General features: G+C 41.2%; 1 protein-coding gene across 1 annotated transcript in view; it reads left to right on the top strand.

Annotated features, from left to right (window-relative positions):
* Nucleotides 1–24712, top strand: part of PCSK5 (proprotein convertase subtilisin/kexin type 5) — a gene marked incomplete at its 5' end in the record, with an annotated part of 415527 nt that overhangs the window by 19840 nt on the left and 370975 nt on the right. Inside the window, one exon of the mRNA XM_005868347.2 lies at nt 15215–15319. Within this exon, the coding sequence (XP_005868409.1) occupies nt 15215–15319 (105 nt within the window). The remainder of the gene's footprint in view (nt 1–15214; nt 15320–24712) is intronic.

Raw genomic sequence — 24712 nt, 5'->3', positions numbered from 1 at the left:
AGCATTTGGAACATTAAAATAATTCATGGATTAATTTCCCATCCTGTGGAAGCCTCGGAGAGAAGCTTAATATATATTAAAGACACTTTTTCTTCATTTTTCCAGATATGAGGTATCTGTCCAGATAAGGATATGACTTCAGTTCCTGCGAAAATCTGTAAACATTGCAATGATTCTTTTGGTAAAACACTGTATTGGGTTTATATTTTATGTCAACAGTAAGTGCTTAGAAATGATAGAAGGGAGATACTTAAAACTCAATCTACTGCACCAAGAACATTTTCTTAAACATCACTTCTAACTTTCTATTTTATGGATACAAACATTTACTTGGTGGGTATAATGGTTATTTAAACTCCTTTTTGGGGGTTTATTTGATATATATTTAAGACTAAGCAAACTGCTGAGATATAGGTCAATGGACTTTTTTATGTTAAGAAAAGAATTAAAAGCTTGGCATGTTAGTCTCAGTATTGTTGAGATAAAGATATTAATCTTGAAGTTAATCAAGTTGGAGCTGAAACTTTAATAAAAATCGAAACTATGACTCCAAGCATAAATTATGATGTTCTTTAGCCTATTTAGGTTTCATATAGAATAGTGAAAAATAGCAGAGCTTGGTAGTAGAAAAATCTTGTTTTTATCGTTTGCTCATAGGGTAATGTTGGATAAATTGATGAATTTAGCTGGGACTCAGTTTTATTATTTGGAAAATCAGAATAATAATTCTTATTTCACAGCACTCTTTCATTTATTCACTCATTCTAAAAGTGCTTATGGGCAGCCATTATATGCCAGGCACTGTGCTGGATGCAGGCAATATACAAAATTTTAAGTTGGTAAGGAAATAAATAGCTTGACAAGATGGAAAGTAACTGGGGAAGGCCATTTAGCAGAGAGATCAGAGAATGCTTTTTCTGACTAAGTAATGTTTGAGTGAAGGTCTAAAAAAATGAGATGAATTAGGCAATGAGAGATTGAATTAAGGGAAATCCAGGCAGATGGGAAAGTAAAGGCTCAGGTCCTAGGCTGAGAAGGAGGCCAGTGGGGTTAGAACACAGTGAGTGAGGGGGAGGCGCTACTAGTAGGAAGGTAAACAGAAAGGTAAACAGAAGACAGGTCTGGCAGCCCCTCATAGACCCAATAAAGACATTTTTTATATTTTATTACAAACGTCACAAGAAGTAATTGATCAGTTATAATAAAGCCGAATGAAATTACCTTAATTACTCATATAAAACAATGTATGGGAAAGCAGTTTAAAGATGGAGAGAGTATGTGTATGTGAGCCATTAATTTTGCCGTTACATAGAATAAAACAAGCAGACAAAAACATGTGCCACGATGAGTTACTTATCCTGTTTAGGAGGTTGTAAAATTCTTAAAGTGGGCAATCACTAACGGTGCTAAAGCATGCCCATAATCCAAAACACTGGCATTATTTTTCCACGTATTGGAGGTGAGGCGCAATGGCTCTACCTTGGTACTATTTTGCTTAACCTGATGTTCAAATTTTGTTTCCTATGAACGTGCCTCTACTGAAGAACTGCACGCCACCTGGGAATTAGCATCAGACTGAATATCTGCTCCTAGGTGACTGAAAGAGTAGCTAGTCCATTTGTGCAGAATTATGAATTTATAGTCTTCGGAAACCATACACAGGTAGTGTCAATAAAGCAGGACTCTAAGAGGAGCCATTGATAATTTAGTGCAAATAAAGCCTTGTTTTATACTTTGAGCCTATCTGCTGATATAATGATGATGATACTGGGACCACTTTATTCATTTTCCCTGTGCTTGATGAACTCCCATTCAGGTGGATGAAATATAACATTTTTTTCTACTAAGACATTTCTTGAGATATGAAAACATTGTACTTGAAAAGAGGAAGACAAATATGATCTTAGGGCTTGAGATGTTTATTGAAAATTTACAAATCATTATTGAGCTTTCTATATGGAAAACAGAAGCTAAGGAGATATAATCTACATAAATTAGAATATGGCAGGACCTGATGTTTAGTGGAAGACAACTTTTAATTTTTAATAGTTAGAAATCATTAGTATGTATATCACCTGTGAAATTCTAGTTCTGAAATTTTATTCACTTGGGCATGAAATGAACCGATCCTAGATAACTTACCTCTCTCTTAGTACTGTGAACATTATTAACATTTTAAATTATCTCCTAGAATTGAGTTTGGATAAAGTTCTACTTGAAATCCAGTTTTATTTTAAACAGATTGGGCTCACTGCATTATAAAAAGGGTAAAACCTAGAATTAAAACCCTTTTTATTATGCAGATTGTATGGGTATATGGAGGGTGGGTTTGTACCTTATCTTGACTGCACAGGTCAAGATAGTTAACAGGGTGCTTGCATCCTTTTTTGAATGTTGCTTTGTCAGTCATTCCCTTTCTCACCTCTTGAACTGAGAGTTGGCTGAACATGGTGGTGACTAGATTCTGATTTAGGTTGGGTGGGGCATGTGAATGTGCATTCTGCTCAGCTCAGAGGTCCTCCTGGTCTGATGCTTCTAGTCACAGGGCCACACTTCGAGAATCACTCACATGGGTTTTTGACTTACTTTCAGAGCACCTATATTAGGTGTGTGATTAGCAGCACTTAGAGACTGAGCTATTCTCATCTTTGCTTCAGAATTACCAGCCATGTTTTCAGAGTTTACAGTAGTTTCAGACAACTCCATCACTTAGCATACTCAGTCATATTTTGTCCTTGCTAAGGTGGCATGTGAGTGAAAGTGCTTTTCTAAGATATGTGGAAATAACTTCATTTCCTTGATAAAAGGAAAGCTTTACATATTGTAATGATTCTCAGGGTAGCTGTTTGCTCTGTGTAATTCCAAATGTTGAGGTGGTTGCTATGGCTTTAGGGAAGCTCCTCAGTTGAATGAAGCCAATTTAAAAATATGTTTTAATCCAAACAGCTTTTTAATCTTTGGCTCTTCCATTTGTATCACCTTTCCAGTTAAGTCACTTTGATGATTGGGCTTTTCCTTATAGACTTATTTTTTTTTGGTTGGGGGGAGGGAATCAAATTTATTGAGGTATCATAAACCTCAGTAATCAAACATACAGTACACTTTCATACAGGAAAATTCACTGTAGAGTTCTGTAAGTTTTGAAAATGCCTGTCATCATAGAATCAACTCCCTAATAAATACGTAGAACAATTCCATCACCTTGGAAAAATTCTCTAATGCTCCTTTGGAATCAGCCTCTTGCTACATCCCCAACTGCTAATGGATTTTCTGGTCTATGTTATGGCCTTTTCTTAAATGTCCTGTAAATGGAATAATACAGCATGCAACCTTTGAAGCCTGGCTTCTTTCTCTTGATATAATGAATTAGAGATGATCTCTGATTAATCAATTGGTAATTTATTCCTTTTTATTGATGAGTAGCATTCCATTGTGTGGATGTACCAATTTGTTTGTCCATTCACCAGTTGTAGGATATTGGGTTGTTTCCAGTTTTGAGTGATTATAACTAAAGCCACTATAAATAATTCATGAATACATTTTTGTGTGAATGTCAGTTTTTATTTTTCTTGGGGAAACTATTTAGGACTGGGCTTTTGGGGTCCTATAATAAGTGAATGTTTAATTTTATTATAAATTGCCAAACTGTTTCCAAGTCGTCCCAACAACAGTGTATGAGACTTCCATTAACTCACATACTCACCATCACTGGGTATTGCCATTTCTATTTTATCTATTCTGCTAGATGTGTATCTGTGGCATCTTTAATTAGTGCAAGGCCCAATAGCCTCCCACAGTGGCAGAGCCTCAGGAACCGTAGGAATAGGACCCAACCTCACATCTGCCTAGATCCAGGGCTTCACAGCTCATGCATTTGCCCTCTGTCATTGGGCCATGGATGCTTTGCTTGTCCCCAAATCAGGGCCCGTTTCGAGGTCACTATCCTGCACCCTCATGATCCTCAGGAAAGACCCGGATGGTGACAAATGAACAGGGCACCTCTAAACAGCTATTTGCAAAGATATGAGGGAGCTTCTCTTTCTATGTTTTTATTTTTTTTAACTGAGGTGACAAGGCTGTCAACTGTCTTGAGCACATGTAAGTCTTTAAGTCTTTTGTACATGTTCTTAATGTTCAACATTTTTACATTCGGAATCTTTCTTTTTAAGAATAAAGCAGGTCATTTAAAGTGCTGTAGTGCTCAACATGGCCTCTGTTTACCAGTATGATAAAATATTGGAAATTCTGAATCTGGTATGCTAAATAGATTTTTCTAAATTTGGTGGGGGAAGGGGGGCTTTTGAAATAATTAAAGGGATGAATAAAACATGGCCATTACATTAATGCTCAAATGAAATTAGAGATTTTTCTCATTTAAACGTATTAAGTAGATAGGAATATTTGAATGGAGATTGCAAAATTCAGGGTAAACGGTTTGATTTCTGAAGAATGAGATGGGTGGAATAAAACTGGCTTTTCACCTTGGTTGAACATAGAATCACCTAGGAAGCTGTTTAAAAGAAAATGCTGATGCCCTGGCCTTAACTCAGTCCTTAAGCGTTAGAATCTTTACAGTAGGCATGGGGGGCCCTGGCATTAGTATTTTTTAAATCCTCATATAATTCTAATGTATAGCAAAGGCTGAGAGCCATTGGACCTAAAGAGAAAATTTCTATTCCAGAGGTAATTCTAAAAACGTTTCCACTAATCAAAATATGTACTGTTTTCTGTTTGTTTCCATGTACGTGGAAATGCTTCAAGTTGCTAAGATGATCAGTAATGACAAGAACACAGACCTCCATGTAGGCTGTGTGTGTTCTCTCTCTCAGCCTCTCTTGGACTCTATTCCGAGTGTGTGTGTGTGTGTGTGTGTGTGTGTGTGTGTCTTACAAGCAGGTGGAATAGCTTAAATATTAAACAATAATTTATTTTAGTTTCTCCAGAAATTACTTACAGATGGCTTTTGAAAAACTTTTTAAAAGAATAGCTGACTATAAATAGCAGTAATAAAAGTTCTTATCTGAGGAATATAGTACAAGGATTATTTTGCATTAAGGACATAATTATTCATTTTGGACAAAAATGGATTGAAGCAAATCAAAGCCTATTGCCATTTACAGTTCATTCTTAAATGAATGTTACAAACATATTCTATGTTGAATGCTTAACCCAATCCTTATCTGTAATATATTAATATGAAAAATTATTTGAGTGCTCTTGGGAGAAACCATCTGATTCAGGAGAGAAGGTGTAAATTTTAAACTTGCAGTTGGTACCAGGAGGGGTTGTCGAAATCAAGTCAGAACATTATCTCCAGCTGGCAGGGACCTTGTTCTGTTCACTTTTTCTGCAGTATCTTTGGATCAGTGCTTGGCACATAGTACACACTCAATAAATTAATGTCTAGGCAGGCTATAAAAGCATCGAGTAGAGTATAGAAAATGACATTCAACATTCAACAGCAATGTAAATTTCTATCACATTTAATATATTAAAATATAGGTTGGAGGAGAACCAACCAAATTAAAAAGGGTTTCTGAGGATTTTGTAGTCAGCCAAGTTCATCCTGCTAAATTCTTGCCAATGTTAAGTTATTTCCATTAGAAGTATATTGCCAAAGGAAGTCATGGGGTCCTAGGCTCTGTCCTGGCTCCACCATTCCTGGAGTGGAGGAGTGTTGTGTTCTAGGCCCCAGGTTTTCTGGGGAGACATTACAGATGTTGGCTTATCTAGGGGAAGCAACCCCGTGAAGCTTTGTCACACGAGAACGGAATGGACAGATTTACATGTTCAGCCGAGAGCAGGAAGCCCGGAAGGGAGCTGTTGGCTGTCTGGCATGAATGACATGGGTTGGCTCCACCGGCCAGACCAGGAGTAGTGAGTGGCCTTGGACTAATGATCCGGAAGAAGTTTCTAACAAATGGGCTGCCCTAGAAAATGCAGTGCTCTTCGCCAGTTTGAAGAATGGATTCCTGCATCCATAAGGGAAAATCAGATTAATATCCTGTTTTTTGTCTTTTCCAACTCTGAGATTCTACGGTTCACTTTGAGCCAAATCTCATGTCTCATGAGATAGGGCAGACTATAGATTTTTCACTTGGACCTGGGAAAATTCGGTGCTTAAAATTCAGTGATTACCACTGAAAATTCAGTGATGTACACTGGAGCCGCTGATATAATCCAGGATAGCCTCCCTATCTCTGTGTTTTATGTTTCCTTAGTGAAATTGTTGTACCTGTTTTTTGTTTTCTCGGAAATTGTAGTCAGGATGTTTTTGATTCCCTGCTTTTTAAAATGAACTATGGGACCTAGGTTCTCCTACACTCCGCCGATCAGGTAGCTTTAGAATAAAGTAATAAGTCCTCATATTGGTGAGAGAAGAAAGCGGAATGTGTTGAAGATATTTGAGTGTGCCAGTAGAATCCCATGTGGCACTACAAAACCCTTGAAATAGCTTTTAAATAAAATCAAAGTGCTGTGACTGGAAAAAGCTTAGATTTTTGAAGTTAGACAGACCTGGTTTCAAATCCTGATCCTGACACTTCCTCACGTTGGCATATTACTTAACCTCTCTCAGCTTTAGACTCAGTTTCCTTGTCTATAAAATTAGAATAACTTCTTCTTTATTTGCAGGGTTGTTGGAAAGATTAGATATAATGACAGAAGGCATCAAGTGGTAGCTTTGGTATTTAGCAGTATTAATTACATACTGGCTTTGAATAGACAAACCATTTACTTGTTCTCTTTTGCTGGGCACGTTGCTCAATCTTGGACCTCAGTTTCTTTTGAGGATTAAGCAAGATAATCTTGTTTAGCAAGACCAACTAGAAAATGCTAACAGGTACTTAGCTGAGTGCCTGGCCAATATTAAACACTATTATATTGATACAGCTATTTGGAAATTGATAACTGAATACTCCGAGAGCCCTAACATTATGAAAAATAGTGAGGCTCCAAATACAAATAGTTTCATTTCCTTTGCTTCTCATAGATGTTTACTGAGGAACAAATTCTACCTTGTTTTAGTTTCCTGTTACTTCTCTAGCAAATAACCACAAACTTAGTGGCTTAAAACAACACACATTTATGACCTTACGGTACAGGAGGCCAGAAGTCCTAACCTAAGAATCAAGGTGTTGGCAAGGCTGTGTTCCCTCTGGAGATTCTAGAGGAGACTTCATTGCCTTGCGTTCTCCAGCTCCCAGAGGCCGCCTGCACTCCTTGGTTTGTGGCCCCTTCTTCCATCCATCAGAGCCAGCAGCGCAGCTTTTAAAAATCTCTCTCTGTCTCTCTGATCTCTGCTTCTGCCATCACATCTTCTCTGACTTTGCTCCCTCCCTCCTGTAAGGATCCTTGTCATTGATTACACGGGGGCCACTCAGATAATCCAGGATAATCTCTTTACCTCCGAATCCTTAATTTAATCACAACTGCAAAGTCTCTTCCACCAGGTAACGTAAGATTCTGAGGATTAGAATGTGAACCTTTGTGGGAGCCACTATTCAGCCTGCCACATCCCTCCTAGCTTTGCAGGTTGCCTTTGATATCATAGAGATTACATATTTTTTTCATCAGCATCCTGAATTAACAGAATTATTGTAGTGCTTTTGCTCTGAGTTCCTGGACTCCAATGCCATCCTCTGAAGAGCTCAAATGCTGAGCCTGAACCTGAAGGAATTTAGAAAGAAGTCACAGGTATTCTCGGAGCAGCTGACGTGAAACTAACGTCTAAGGAAGATCTTTCTCATTCTGTGGTATTCCATGGCCCAGTTCAATACCTTCTTTGGTGTTTGGTGCCAGATGTTACACTTGTTTTAGCTTATAATGCCCGTTGAACTTCACAGTGAGGGTTACCTTAAAGATACTGTCTTGCTAACATGAATTTATTAATGTAAATTCCCTGGGATCAGGGGTAGAACTGGAACTAGAGACCAGGTTTCTTGCCCTATGAGGGCAGGAATGAGCTCTCTCAAGTACTTGTCAACACTTTCATTTTTTTTTTACCATCTGCTGAAGGTAGACAAAAATATCCCTAGAAAACAGCCCCCATGTACAACTCTTAGGAGAATCGTCTTTTGGGTAATTGACGTCTAGGTAGCTGTGGTTTTAAGTTCTTCCCGAGAAACGATGTTAAGCATGTTTTAGAGTCCTTATGAACATATGCTCTGGAGTTAGATAGACCATCTGGAATCAACCTGAGTCTCCTCCTTTACTAGCTGTGTGGCCCAGGGCAAGTTCTTAAACCTTGTGAATTTCTGCTTTCTTGCATATAAAATGGCAACAGTGACACCTGCTTCATACTGTTGTGAGGATGCAGTGCAATAATGCCTGGCGTTTAGTTTGTGCTCCACAAATGTTAGCAGTTCCTCAGGCTTCTGCATTTCCTTGCCACTTTAAAACTACTTCAATAACCTTGTTAGAGCATCTTTGTTATAAACACCACTTTTGTTCGGTGATTCCAAGAGGTCATAGACTATGATGGAACCAAGGAGGGAACTAAAAAAGTAAATGCAAATTTTGGTGATTTATATGGTTATTGGTGGTAAATTCTCAGTTTTCAGATATATTTACATATGATGATTTCATTCGTTCATTCAGCATTTATTAAGCATAAAGCATGTGGTACATTATATGCCAATGTTATATCACAGAAAGAGCTACAAAGAGATGAGCAAGAAATCCTCCCTAACATTTGGAGACATGCTCACTGTTGCTTTGATTTTTTTCAAGGGCAGGGCCTTTCACTGATTCATTTATTCTGCACATTTATTGGGTATGCCTGGCCCTGCTAATAGGAACTAGGGCTAATCCAGAAGTAAATAAAACAGAAATCTCTGCCCTTATGGAGTTACATTCTAGTGAGGGAAAATAAACAGTAAATAGGATAAATAAAGAGAATATATAATATGTTAAGTGATGACACTTGTTAAGGAGAAAAATAAATCAAGGGGGGATGGGATTTGGGAGAAAGGGTGGTGGCTATTGACAATTGGATGGTCAGAGAAGGCCTCCCTGAGAAGGGGGCATCAGAGCCAAGACCTGCAAGCAGCGAGGAAGGGAGTCATGGAGATTTCTGGAAGAGCATTTCAGGCAGAAGGACAGCAGGTGCAAAGGCCCTAAGTTTGGGATTGTGCTTGGTGACTTTGTGGAAAGCAGTCAAGGCCACCTTCCCTTTGGTTCTCCTTTGAATGTTACAAAGTCTGGAACACTGAAGGCAAATAATTACAGTTGCTTTAACATTCTCCGGGAACACATTATCACTTGAAGGAAGGGAAAGCAGTATATCCCCCGCTGCCTCTGTAACTTTCTGCCTCAATGGATTTGACAAGGGGAAGTTTTGAACTTGTCAACTTGGGCGTTGGAAAGAGGTTGGTCAGCCAGAACAATGGTCTTGGTGACTTGGTTCTTCCTTCACCTGAGACGGTGTGAGGAAGTGGGAGCTGGAGGATAAATCTCAGCCCCAGGAAATGGGGGTTCTGGTGTTTCCCAATCTCCAAGTCGTCCTACAGCTGGGAGAGCTCCAGAAATCAGAAGAGGGGAATTTATAACTTTCAAAATCATTGTTATTGAGATGCAACTTACATACCCCCTAATGCAGCCATTTGTTGTGTAAGGTTGGCTGAGTGTTTACAAATGCATATACTCCGTGGGGTGCTGATAAATACTAAAAAACTGACTCTTCAGGGAAAATAAGAAGTCCTAATCTGTAGCTTTTGCCAATTTTTCCTGATGGGTAAGTGCTTCCATCATTGTTGATTTCAAGTGATCAACGTGATATCACAGAATAGGGTGTTGGGAAAAGATGTGATTGGACCTCGAGAGCCCATGATGAGCTGGTTCCAGCACACCTAAGCACTTACCTCCGATGTAATTACCACAGTCAAGATGCAGAATGTTCCCAACACTCCGAGTTTCTCCAGGCTTCTCCCAGTCAGTCCCCACGCCATACCCAGGTTATCACTGACCCGTTTCCTGTCCCTGTTGATTAACTGTCCTAGAATTTCATATCAGTGGAATCAGACAGTATGCACTTTTGTTGTTGTTGTTAATCCTCACCCAATGATATTTTTTTCCATTGCTTTTCAGAGAGAGTGGAAGGGAGGGGGGTGGGGAGAGAGATAGAGAGAAACATCGATGTGAGAGAGACACATCCATTGGTTGCCTCTCACACACCCCTTGGGGTGCATGAGATTGAACTGGGGCTGGGATCGAACCTACAATCCAGGTACATGCCCTTGACTGAGAATCAAACCATGGCCCCTAGGAAAAAAACAGTAACAACAAAAAACAAACCATGGCCTTTCAGTGAACGGGCTGATGCTATAACCATTGAGCAACACCAGCCATGGCAGACAGTATGAACTTTTTTTGTGTGTTAGAATGATATTTGAAATTTATTCATCATATATATATGTGTGTGTGTGTGTGTGTGTGTGTGTGTGTGTGTGTGTATCCGTAGATATATATCAGTAGTTTGTCCCTTTTTATTGCTGGGCATTCAATTACATGGATATGCCATTATTTATGCATTTACCTGTTGATGGACATTTGCACTGTTTCTAGTTTGGGCTGCTATTAAGGAAGCTGCTATAAATATTTGCATCTGAGTTTTTGTTTGGAAATAGGTTTTCATTTCTTTGAGGTGAATACTTTGAAATGAAATGTCTGGGTCCTGAGGAGAATGGCGTGCTTCCTAAAAAATCACCAAATGATTTCCCAAAGGCGTCAGACCATTTTACACTCCCACTAGCAAAGTACGGGAGCCCCGATGCGCCACAATCTCATTAGAACTTGCTACTGTGAGTCTTTTAAATTTAGGCATTCTGGCGTATATAATGCAATTCTGATTTTAGTTTGCATTTGAGTGTCTTTTCATGTGCTTATTGGCCATCTGTATATCTTTTTTTGTAAGATGTTCATTTAGATTTTTGTCCATTTTAAAAAATGGTTGTAGGTTGGATGTAAATAACTTTTTAAAAAGGAGTAAGAATTTGGAGACAACTTTACATTGGAGAGGGTAAGAGGGAACACAGGGCAGACAAGCAGCGGGAGAAAACTGACAGGTTCGTCGAGGTGTCCAGAGTGCCCATGACCTTGGCACTTTATTACCAGGTGATTAGATGTCCCAGTTTGCCTGGGACTGCCCCAATTAAAGCAATGACAAGTCCCGTATCTCTGAGAACACCTCATTCCTGGGCACACTGGCACGGTTGGTCACCTTATAGAACTATATGTGGGTTTATGCCTGGAGTCATTAGACTGGTGATGGTTTTAACTGCAAGCACAGGAGAGACTGTTGGTGGTGAATGAATTCTGAAAAGCCACATGGCTCCTTGTCAGGGGCAAAGCCAGTGCAAAATGCGGATCTTCTGGCTCCTCGCCCTCTGCTCAGAAGTCAGTAGCTTGCTTTTAAGACAAGCATTTAGGGACATGGGAAAGCTTCCCTTCTGCTGCCGGAAAAGAAAACCAAAACCCTCCAGTGATTGTTTTTTGAAATTACATGCACCATAGACTCATTCATTTGGCTGAAGTTTTAGTTTTCTGATCAACTGTAGTTGTCTCTGGAAGGACTAAGACATTGAGTCTTATCAGTCATTTACACCTTAAGTCTAAAATAGCTTATTAAAAAGTCTCACCTAAGAACATGATTTGGTTTGAGAAAGGGTAGTGAAAAGTGTGGGTACAAGGCTGAGGGACTACCACTAAAGAAGAAATAGCATAAAAACTTTACAGGATTGGGAATGAAAGATGAAATTCATCAACTTAGTGTTGTGAATAGAGCTGTGTTGCGAGGCAGATAAGAGGGTCTGCGTGTCGTTGTACAGAAGAGGAGCTAAAGAGGGCCAAGAGAGAAGGAATTATTCTCCTTCCTTTATGTGGTGTTAGGGAAAAGGTTGAGCTTTGATTTATCTGCTATTGATTTGATACTTCATATATTCCTATGGTTCCTGATTTATTTATAAAATATCCCTAAGTTAGTTAAATATATTGCTTCTTGTTCTAGTCCTCGTTGCTATTGCATAACATAAAAACACAGTCATCTTTTTGTTTTACATGATCCCGGAGGAGCTAGATGGAATGCTTTCTTATAGATAATATTGCTGCTTCGTTTTCACACACTGCCTTTCTTTTGAGTAACTTGCAACCCGTTATGACATTTTTCTTCTTAATGTTTATTAAATGCCCTCAGCATGCTCAGTGCTGTTGAAAGAATATCAAAGATACAATTCTTGCCAATAAGGGACATACATATTAATAGACGAGAGACATAAACATGCTTTCAAATATATATAAAATCCTGGGAGGTGACAGATTATTTTGTTTGGATGAGATAGGATAATTGAACTAATGCACACTATTCCTTAGCTATTGTCTTGGGGGGGGAAAGAAAGGAAGAAAGAAAGCAAAAGCATAGAGATGTCTCAACCTAAAACCTTCAGAACAATAAGCCTGGAAGAGTTGGTACTTCAGTTAGGGCAGAAATCAACCATTTTTGCCAAAGTTAACCTGAGTTCTGTGAAACTCATACCAGAGATTTTGAATCTCACACAGCTCTCATGTATGCAGTTTTAGCAATTCAAGGAGTCTGATTTTCATGTCATTCATTCAGCGATCTTTTTTTTTCTGAACCTACTGTGGATCAAGCCATGAATTAGGAGCTGGGAACAAAATGGTAAACAAAACAGATGAGTCCCTGCCTCACCGGAGTGTGCAGTTGGGGACACAGACATGAAATAAGTAATTGTGCCAATCACTGTGTAACTACTGTGATCTGTGAGATGATACAATAAAGGGACCTGACCCGGTCTGGGGAGTTTTGAAGACTTCCTACTTGAGGTGAGACATAAAGGATGCTGAAGAGGAAGCGAGGCGGAGAGGGTTCTGTAGGTAGAGGAAGCAGCTGGCATGACAAGTCCAGGAACTGAGAAAGGCAAGTGTGGCAGAGTCCAGAGCTTTGGGAACTGGTATGATTTGAGGGGAGGTTAGAAAGGGAGGCTGGGCCAGATCATGCAGGCCCTTGCGGACAGAGTAGGACAATATAACCTCCTCTCATTTACTCTGTTCCAGGCAACGACTTGACCAGGCAGTTCACCTGTTACTACATTCAGTCCTTGTAACTACGAGAACCCATGAACATTATTATCCCCTCTTTGACTCTGACACCCGGTCTGTATCCACTACACCTCCTGTGTCCTTGTTTTACATTGGAGGAAACCGTGGCCCAAAGAGATTAAGTGATGTAACCAAGCTCCCAGGGCAACTTAAGTCAGGACAAGGGTTCTGTCTTCTACCATCCTACACATGACATTAGGATTCCAGTTTGTACCAACGAGGCCACAAAGGATTTGAATATATCTTTGGGGTATATTTCATCCGTAGTTCACGCTTAATAGTTACATTGAATTCATTCATTTGCTATAATCAGAGAGGTTCCATGATACTTGAGTAGAAATTCAACACACTGGCAATTTTCTCGCTGGTGGTAGGTTTTGTGTAAGGCTCTTCCTCAGCGAGTCTAAGTTCCTTTCCACAAGAACTACTGTATTTTCCCACGGAGCACTCTTGACAAAAGCTACGTGCGGTGAAAACTCTAAGCTTCTTGGGATTTCAAGATTTTCTTATGAAGTATTACGTGCCCTCATTGCACGCTTCCCTTAGTCCTCTGGAATCTTAATGTTGGCCTCTGAATCCCTCCTGGAAACACCTGGAGATGAGGGCTGGCATCGCTTCCTCCTTGTTGCTGCTGGTTCAGAGCCCAGGATCACCAAGATCAGAGGCTTCAGCTGGGATTTCCTTGTCTTTGGTTCATATTTGTTTTCAGAGCCCAGGATCTTTTCTGTGTACATCTGGGCAGTATCCACTTGAAGAAAAAATGGGAGGCTTCAGACCTTCAAAATTAATGAGGACTAGGGACCTTCAATTAGTGCATAAAGTCCCAGTGAGGAGATGGCTCTTAAATGGCATAGAAATTAGGTTGATCATCCTTATAGTAAAGGGGTGGGTGGACTAAGAATGTGATGGAAAGATGGGAATAAGAAATAAAGATGGGAATACGAAAAATTAAGCTGGACCAATGACTTTTTTCCTTTTTTCAATGAAGAAAGCCCCACTTTTGAATTGTCCCAATTAGAAACATCCTGGTCATTCTTTTAGGGCAAAGCCATGATGTTCTGGAGAAAGAGCCACTTAATGTATTTGCCCAAAGCAAGGAAAGTGTCAGTGTCAAAGAAGGGATTTTGAGAGCTGCAGTGATCTTAGAAATGAACCAGCCCAAAGTCCAGTGTTATAGAAATGAAAACTTGAGACTCACTAAGTATATGTGATTTAGCCAAGAAGCCACCTCTGGCGAGTATCAGCTGGACCTAGAACCCAGGTCTCCTGCCTGCATTTGTTGTACTCGTTCAATTTCCATTATGTGATCCACATTTTACAATCTGCCAAGAGAATATGATTGTTTGAGATTTCGCTCATTTGTTTTTCTAAAGTGGACTGGGACTTAACTCTGAAAGCTATCCTAAACAGAACTAACTGTTTTTAACTAAAGAAGGGGGTGCACAGATAAGAAGACTAATTTGTTAAAGAAATGGTTGAGATCAAGTGGATTGAACTATTTTTACACAGGAAACTTGGTTGATTGGTACGATATATGATCTTTGTTTTGTTTAAGAAATTGCCATTCAACTTTTAGTTTTGCAGTAAATGAAAAACTGCTGTCTACTGAAGTCAGGAAACAAACGAAGTAGTGTTTTCTTTGTGAATGATCAACTGCTTAGGACTTGTTTCAAATTAATGATATAAATAATCTAACAAGGTCCTTCATTGTACATTTCTCAGAGCAAACAGAATGCCGTGTGTTTTTATAACCAGATAGCTATTGGACTTTTTCTCTTTCCCACATTTGGATATAGATTGATGTAGAATTACTTAAAATGCTGCATATAAATTAAACATTAAGAGGGAGATAGGGAGAGGCTAAGCTGCCCCATTATAATCTTTAGTTCCGCAGTCACTGCCTCAAGGACACTCCACTTCATATCACATGTCCTTCTGAAAGGTGATCACCAAGGTTCAAGTAACATTGAAGCAGAGCAGGCAACTGCATAATTGATGGACCTTTTTTTGGGTTGTGTTCTTATTTGAATGAAAAACAGGAAAACAGAGGACTTCATACACTGACTCTCTTTCTTTTGTTCTTTCCCCACTGTCTTTGCAGATCGGGGCCCTGAAGGACTATTACCACTTCTACCATAGCAGGACGATTAAAAGGTCAGTTCTCTCGAGCAGAGGAACCCACAGTTTCATTTCGATGGAACCAAAGGTAAGAAGAACCAGTTGGGTGGGGACCAACAGGCAAAGCTACTGCATTTTTCATTGGTAATATCATACTAGGAGCTGATGACCAGCACGAAGGCTCAAATGTCGAGAGCTGTCATCCTCTCCTTTGGTCCAGTGTCTTTGTTTCCTCTTCAGACAAAAATAGACGACGGCTTGCTTTTTCCCGCAGTGCCACTATTATTCCAGTTGTGGAACAGCCCAAGAGAATCAGAAGTATGGGTTCTCAAGGAGAAATGAGAATAAATGTGTGGGGGGAGAGATAGACATTGATTGAGAAGTATGAAGTATTAAGAATACCACACACTATCTTACCTATTTACATAACAGATCTGAAGCTCTGTCTGAACTCTGTGGAGGGGTCTCTTCTCAAATCCTTAGATGAGCCCTTGGGTCACCATGAATCCTCACAGTCTCAGCTGGCATTGGTAGAGCCATGCCATTGGCATCCCAAGGACTAGACCATGTCTGGGACAAGAGGGATGCGGAGCACAGCAGGGAAGGAGCTGCCTCCTGCTCTTGGGGGCTCAGCAGGTGTCTTTCTTACATGCTTTCTTATATATCTTTAGTCCGAGTCCTTATGGGTTTTACAGTCAGCATGTTCCTGGGAGAACCCAGAAGGAGAGAAGACATGTCCAGGTCCTCCCCCTCCATTTTAGAGAAGTGGAACAGCTTTCACCTGGGCAATAGGAAGCTGAAGGGTATCAGGGAGAATTAAACTAGTAACTGGCAACAAAAACTTTGAGGTGAGTTGAGTATCTGTCCTTATTAAGTTAGAGGAATGGATGGACTCTGACAGAGAACTCTTTGGCCCCCCAGATGTGGCCAGTAAAGAGGAAGAGAGAGTGGCTGTACCAACCTGTCCCCGTTCCTCTGTGGGCTCACTTTATTATTACTGAACTAGAAGCCCATTGCAGGAGGATTCCTGCAAGAATAGGGCTTCCTCGGGCCGATCGCGCTGCCAAGCCCCTCCACCCAGGGCCACACACAGGGGTCCCGCCCGCCCAGGGCCCCACACGGGGTCCCAGTGGGGGGCAGGGCTTAGGCAGCACACAGGGGCCCTGATGGTGGCTCGTGTTGGCCCACCCTGACTGCAGTATGCAAATTAGCCGCCATCTTTGTTGGCAGTTAATTTGCATATCGTGTGTGTGTGTGTGTGTGTGTGTGTGTGTGTGTGTGTCTGCTGGGGCCTGCCCCCAGCTGCGCCACATAGGCTTGGAGCAGTTGCCGTGTGTGTATGTGTGTGTGTATGTGTGTGTCCCCTCTGGGGGTCTGCCTCCAGCAATATTAGAGGCTCAGGGTAGGCTGTGTGTGTGTGTGTGTGTGTGTGTGTGTGTGTGTGTCTGTCTGTCTCTGCTGGGGGCCTGCTCCAAACCACACGGTGGAAGCTTGGAGCAGGCGCCCCTCTCTTTTGATCTCTCAGGATCCTGGCCTCCACTGTGTGTTGTACTCTCCCTTGAGCTGTGGCCAACATGGGGTGCTGCCTGCTGGATCACCAGGGCACCTGGGGTCACGCTCTGCTGGATGCTCCCTGTGGGTGGCACATTCCTGCTCTCTAATCATCAGGGTGTCCTGGAAAGGGGCAGGGCTAAGGCAGTGCTGGTATGAGAAGGCACACAGGGTCCGGCTGGGGGCGGGGCTTAGGTGGCACATTCACTCCGCCAAGCCTCTCCACCCAGGGCCGCACATGGGGGTCCCAGCTGGGGGCAGAGCTTAGGTGGCACACGGGGGCCCGGATGGCAGCTCGCGCTGGCCCGCCCTGCCTGCAGTATGCAAATTAGCTGCCATCTTTGTTGGCAGTTAATTTGCATATCGCACTGATTAGCCAATGGGAGGTGTAGCGAAGGTACGGGCAATTACCATGTTTGTCTATTATTAGATTAGATAGGAAGGGATTTCCTCCCCCCTCCCCCCATTAGGATTGGGGTTTGTCATATGAGCTTATTTTCAAATAAATTGGTGAACAAGCCCTGACCAGTGAGCGTAGCAATCCCACCTAGACATTCCTTGAAAATTGTATTCCTTTATTAAAGCAAAGAGGTCCCTATTTGAATTAATATGTAAATTAAGTTTGCAGTTTGCAGTCCTGCCCTCTGTTATATACCATGGTTCGCCGTGTTTAAATTTTTTTTCTGGAATATTATCACACCGTATTCATGATTGTGAAATCATATCTTGGTGGTGGTAGAAAAAGCCCATTTATCATAGATCCCAATTTTCTGTGGGTTATAGGAACTTGCCCAAATACTTACACTCTGGTGGTCTGTGAATTGTAATTGTTTCCCCCTTCATCTCTACTCACAATTAAATGCTTTTTTGTAAAGCAATCTGTTATGATGTTCCTGAATTAGCTGAGTTTTCAAAGCAACACCCTGTTTTTTCTCTGTTAAGTAACTTTTCTGAAACTTTCTAGAACTTTAGTAATTAAAATGATTCCAATTTCAGACCTCATGTGCATAGTCAATATGAATTTGAAACACCAAGCACTGCTTGGTTTGGGAAGGAAGAACAGAATGTAACCAGATATTGTGTTCATGATGAAGGATTTACCGAATATGGAGCTATTCAATCCCTAATGTTATCTTGGGGGATCTTGTTCTACATTTCTTCTTATCTCAGTGCATTAAATAGCTTATGCGGGATCCAACAGAGACCTTGGATGCTGGGACACGTAGTGCCTGGGATGTATGCCCTCCCTCAGCCAGTCCAAAGGAGCAGGTCATTTCAGGCCAGTCCTAGAGGACATGCTCAGTTCCCCTGCCTCCTCAATCAAAGGGAACACCCCAGGGAAGAACCGCATCTTACTCTTCATTCTGATGCCTCCTGCCCTTCATTCACACCCAGCCATTTATGCAAGAGGCCACAGGGCTACCAACTTTGCCGATACAGTACCATAGATTAGGGTTTGCCCACAATTTCTTTCAGCTATTTCTTTAAGTTCATTCATTCGTTGTCCATATCTTGTATATGTCAGACCCTGCACTAGACTCTGGACATTTGAGGATATAGTGGTACCCTCAGGGAGCTCACTGCAGGGTTTCCCACAGTAGCTTCTAGGGAAACCCAGGGCAATATAATGCTTCCCACTGTTGGGGATGAGGGAGCAGAGGAGATGGGGTTCATTCCATTCCTTCTCCAGCTCCTTCCTCAAAAAGCTCAGACCCATTTAGTTATTTTTCCGTTTTAATTCTGAAAAACTTTTTAATTGCAAAAATGTTATAAAGAATTTCTATATGCGCTTCCAAGATTCTCCAAATGTAAACATTTAAATTTTTCCGTACTTACATACTCATATTCTCTCTCTTCCATCTATGCACACACACATGCATATATATATATATGTATATGTGTGTTTTTTCTGAAACTTTGGAAGCAAATTATAGACACGGTGGCCCTTTAACTGTAAATATTTCACTGTATACTTACTAAATCCAAGGACATTTCTTTACATAACCAGAAGTACCACAGTTAACATTCTGGCAAAAATCTGGATATTAACATCAATTCACTATTGTTTTCTAATCAACAGATTTTATTCAAATTTTGCCAATTGTTTCTTTTCTGCGCCAGGATCACATTTAGTTTTCAGTTTGCTTAAGTCCCCTTTGTATACTCTGTCCTACTTCCTTCTGTTTCCATTTTTTTCTGACATGAGCTAGGACTTTGAAGAGTACAGGCCAGTTGTTTTGTAGACTGTCCAATTTGCTGACGAGGTTTAACAAGAACACCAGGGAAGGGCAGTGTTCTCAGTGCAACCGATAGGGAGGAGCCCGATGCTGATTTGTGTTGTCATTCATGATCTTCACTTCGGTCACTGGGTTATGGTGGTGTCTGCCAGTTTTCTCTACTTTACAAGGACTGTTTTCCCCTTCCTAATTACTAAGTGCTTGGTGGGCAGATATTTTGAGACTATGTACATTTCCACAGGCTGACTTTGTATTTTTTACCCCCAGCTGCACCATTGGGAGTGTAAATAAAGCAAGTGTCAGTGTGACTGGCTTTCTTAGGCAGGTCTCCTTTTCTTTCATCTTGGGTGTGTGTGTGATGGGTGATCTGTGTGCTGAAGTGGAGGCACATGCATGGTTTTGGGTGATAGGACCATGTGAAAAAATAGCTATGTGTGGAGTTGTATTGGATGGCCATTTTCTCAAGAGGTAGGAAGCACACACTAAACAGATGCTGGCTGTAACTTGCTGTAGTAAATTGCATGGTTCCCTCCTCCTCCGCCTACTTTTGTTTTTACTGAGTGGATTCTAAAGAAGGAAATCCAAAAGTAACAAGTGTAAGAACAGCCCTCCTGGCACTAAAAACATGCTGTGGTCAGTTGGGGCACATGAGCCAGGAGAAGAAGAATAGCCTGGTTCCCATGTGTGAACATGATATTATGATCAGCTTTGGAAATGGCAGAGATTCACAGATTTCTAAGATCACTAGTACAGTGATAACAGGTTTGCAGAAAGTGCTGGTGCAATATTACAGCCGTTGGACCAGTGAGTCTTACAATTTCCTTTATCTATGTTTTTGTTTTCAACTGACCAAACTTTTCTCCAAGGGACTAAGCTAAATTCCAGAAACAGTAGTCTTGAATTAATAGGCTCAGAAGCTTCTCAATAATCGGTTTAGAAATCTTTGCCTGCCCTGTGGCATTTTGGTCAAGGAGGGTATATCTATAGGAGTGTTCTGAAATGGAAGTTTCTTTATTGCCCTTTAGCTGCCTATGTGGACCTGGGTGGGGGCAGAGGAGATAATTTTCTTTCAGTTTCCTTTTTACCCAGAATAGAAAAGCCAGAATACGAAATATCTTATTACATGGGCTTTTAAAAATGAAAAACATAAGCCAGGCACCCATGTCCTAGCCATGAGTAGTTACATAAGCACAGCTTCTTTTGTTGTGCTTATGTAATGTATTTCATTAGATTTATGTTGAAGGTTCTGACTTTTCAACCTCTTACCTTTTCCAAAACATTTTCTGTCTTCACATCTATTTACAGGTCAGTTTTTATCCAAGTCTAGGATAGACTCATCCCCTGCTATGGGGTCAGAGATGGACACCTCTCCTATCTTGTTTTTTTTTAATTTATTATTAGGTTTTAGATTTTTAGAGAGATAGGGAAGGAGAGAGAGAGAGAGAGAGAGAGAGAGAGAGAGAGAGAGAAACATTTATGTGAGAGTGAGACATTGATCAGCTATTTCCTGCACACCCCTGCCCGTACCCGTGGAGCCTACATCCTGGGCATGTGCCCTGACCGGGAATTGAACCAACAACCTTTCAGTGAATGGGATGATGCCCAACCGAGCCACACTGGCCAGCGCTCTTGTGGGTTTTTTTAAAGTTCATCTTCAGTCAACCCGCCTCAGCACATGGATGTGCATGGCATTGTATCTCAGCTATGGAAAAACGATTCATGTCATATTATTTATTGTAGAATCATGGGTTTCTTATTAACCATCTCTTTCTTTTCCAGTGTTGGCATCTCTCCATCATATGCCTAAGAGGAATTTTTTTTTCTGTTAAGTAGGCCAATGACAAAATGTTCAGTACTAAACAAGGTAAACATTTCTACAATTGAAGAGATTTAACTCATTGAGTTATACTGTTTACCTGTAACTTCTACCCACTGAACCTACTTTTGCTCTCCAGGCTTATAACATAACAGCTCATTGAAGCCCTTGCTTATTCTCCCGGAGCAGCAGTTGTCCCTCAGCACAGGTGGCTGGGAATTAAGTGCAAGGCTTTAGCTCACAGAGATATTGCCTATTTGTTACATGTATACATAAGCCTTTTCCTCTGAAGAGAGTTTTAAAGCAGAGAGTTTGGAGAATGACAAATACTAGTAAAGGGGTGTAGGAAAAGGACGGGAGGAGAGAAATGAAGTGATCGGAGATGGTTAGCAAGACCAGATGAAATCAGACCTGTGAGAGAAGAAAGGGAAGTTCAAGTTCCTTCCTACTCCAGGTTGGTACCTTTGTGCCCAGGAGGATTTTCAGATGACTGGAGTGAAGAACATGTCATGGACTAAGAGGTTGGGAGTTGCGTGAGGTACTCTATGTATTGGTTGTGTCCCTGAAAAGTTGTGCAAATCCACTTATCAGTCAAATCCCATCCACATGAGTTCCCTTTATAATTTCAAAATGATGTTATTCTCCACTCCTGATTCATTTGTAATCGATCCATGGAGACAACTGGCACATTAGTTATCTCTTTTTTCTTAACCCTGAGATAAGCCTTTTATAAGTTGTTTGCAAATACCTGATCGACTAGTGGACCTTGGAAGGTAAAGAAACTTTATCTAGTTAGAAATATATGCTCAGAAGTGTCTGCGTTCAATCTTACCTGGCTCCCAGGCATCCATCGCAGCCATGCCTCCTTCATAATAAGATTCCATTTGGCCTGATACAGCTGCAAATTTTGTTTCACCCGGAGTTCAAGGGCTTCCTGTTGGGGCCACTGGTCCCTCCGTTTCCTCTCACCCCACCTGCCTTCATTCCAGCTGGTGCTTCTGAGGACTGCTTTCTTTTTTAAAAATCTGTTTTTATTAATTTTACAGAGAGAGGAAGGGAGAGGGAGAGAGACATAGAAACATCAATGAGAGAGAATCATCGATTGGCCCCTCCACCACCCGCTCCCCATCCCCCCGTCCCCCACCAGGGATTGAGGCCGCAACCCAGGCACATGCCTTGACCTGGAATCGAACCTGCCACCTCTTGTTGCATAAGATGACGCTCGAGCACCTGAGCCACACTGGCTGGGCAGGGCTGCTTCCGTCAGCAGGTTAATTTTCTGCTCTTCGGTTCTAATGTGATAATCACTTAATGATTTGACTTTGTCTTGTGAAGTGCGGTTTTGTAATGTAACATTCTAGGGTGTGTGCTCATCCAGCCTGTGGGATGACCCTGAGTGTGTTGAGGAGGAATAGAGAGGTGGTGTTCTCTCAGGCTGGTCCCTGGGGCTTTGCGTTCTTCCAGACGTCATAACCGGATGGTTGTGCATTGGCCTCTCAGCATCTCACCAGCAACTGAAAGTAGTTACCAAATATCTTGAATTTTTCTGGAAGCAGTGGGGGCTTGGATGAGCAGAAAGAACATGGACAGAGTGGCCATGGAGCATGTTGGAGTGTCTCTCTTGTTCTAGGCTACTTTCTTTACCACCTTTTTACCAGCTATGAAATGCGACTATTAGACTCCTGGGTGAAGCATTTTAGCCCCAAGTTTGCAACCTTTGATACATTTATGGTGGCAAGAGTGTGGGAGAGATGGGAGGAGGTCTGTACGTGCAGATTCCACCCTGTTCTTCACCTCCCCTTCTTTTATGTCTTGTTTCCAATCTCCCAGGTGGCTGGATGGTCAGAAGCCAGAGAGTCAGTTTGTACACTGCTGGGTTATCTGATGGGAAAGTTCGGGCCACGACCCAAATCCCTTATAGTTAGGAGTGAATTTAAAAAAAAAATTCTCAGCTACTTTGGAAAGGTTGCCAACTCTTTATTAGAGAGCACTTGGCAGTACTTCATTTTGAAAGGTTATAAACTCACATGCCTACAGTGGGAGTGCAGATAACTAGAATGAGTGAGATGGGCCAGATTTAAAGTAACTGGGCACATGGGAAAGGGTAGATCACACTGTGTGTGTGAGGGGACAGGTGCCGCTCAGCTCTACCCGTTGCCGTCCTGTTGGCAGACTGGCTCAGTGTTGCCATTGCAAAAGAACCAGCAGGTCTGGGTTTATACATAATATTTCCCAATTTTAAATGCTGGCAAATTACTAGAAAGTTTTAAAATGTTTGTATGGACCAAAGGAAACACATCTGCAGGGCACCCCAGTTTGTGACCCCTGAGCTGGCTGTGCCAGGAGAAAGGGAGGAGGACACGAAAGACGGGTATCAGCACTTCGGTAACTGCGCTGGAGTCACCCTCTCCTCACACTTCTTTTAGTTCTGTCCCTCATGCTGCACTGAGTGGCTCGGGTGTGACCTTTCTCGATAGCAGGTCTCTGGAGCCACAGGTCCTACTGAGCTTTTGGAGAAACTAGAATAGAGTAAGTAAGCAAACCTAGGAAATAAGTGATAACAGTGGGAAAAAATCCCCCAAAATCCAGCAACAATAACAAAACTCAAAGCCATGCTAATGGTCTGGTTTTGAAGAGAAATTATACTGATTCATGCATTTATTTTAATGAATGCAAGAGTAAATAAGAAACCTAATTAAAATACCACCATTCAAAAGGCCTCATTTGTTAATAAGTGTTTGTCAGCTTTGTTTCTATGCTCAGTTCTGCCAAATGTCCCTCAATTCTTTTTTAAAAAATATATATTTTATTGATTTTTTACAGAGAGGAAGAGAGAGGGATAGAGAGTTAGAAACATCAATGAGAGAGAAACATCGATCAGCTGCCTCCTGCACACTCCCCACTGGGGATGTGCCCCCAACCAAGGTACATGCCCTTGACCAGAATCGAACCCGGGACCCTTCAGTCCGCAGGCCGACGCTCTATCCACTGAGCCAAACCGGTCAGGCTGTCCCTCAATTTTTACAGCAAACAAGGAGGCAACATGTTGCAGCAGAGAGAACCTTTGGGTTTTGGTTCCTGATGTGATCTCTGCAGGGTGAGCACTTACCTGCTCTGTCCACCAAGTCTTCCTCCATTGGAAGCCTCATCTGTGTTCATGCATGTGCTTACAGAAATATGTGGTATAGCATAGTATAATGAATTATATATGTAAGTAAAGATGAAAGGTGTAGGTTAAATCCTTATAAAAATAGTAAGCAGCTATTAAAATGATGTTATAAATCTATACCTACCAAATAGAAAGGTCTCTAACATAGTATGTAAAGTTAAAAAAAAGTATAAAAAAGAACATATAAGATGTGATCCAATTTATGTTAAAAAAAAAAAAAAGACCTGTCTGTGTGTGTGGTTGTATTCAGGATAGGTTTGGAAGGATGCACAAACACATTTAAAAAATCTTACCTTTTCAAACTGTATGATTTTTTTAAAACAAACTATTTATAGTGAAACTGCTTTTGTTAATATCAACAATGCTTTGACATTTCCAACCCAGTGGGTACATTTCTATTCTCACCTGACCCTACCTCTTACTTGACATGGTGGTCAGTCATTTGTTCCTCCATGAAAAATAACTCTGTTTCTTGAGACCATATTCTCCCAGGTTTTTTCCCTGCTTTTCCTGCACCTTCTGTCTTTATTGATGGCACTTCCTCTACCTCACCTGTATATTTTGGGGAGCCAAGGGCTCACCTTTATGCTGGGTGTCCTTGCTTTAAATTTATATCTCCTCTCATGTACTGGATATCTCCAACCCAATCAATGTCTAGTAAGCATCGATAACATAATATAACAATACTTTTAATTCCTACTCATCACC

This window comes from Myotis brandtii, unplaced genomic scaffold (assembly GCF_000412655.1).
Source record: "Myotis brandtii unplaced genomic scaffold, ASM41265v1 scaffold266, whole genome shotgun sequence".
NCBI lineage: Eukaryota > Metazoa > Chordata > Mammalia > Chiroptera > Vespertilionidae > Myotis > Myotis brandtii.
This window is presented reverse-complemented; position numbering and strand designations above follow the sequence as displayed.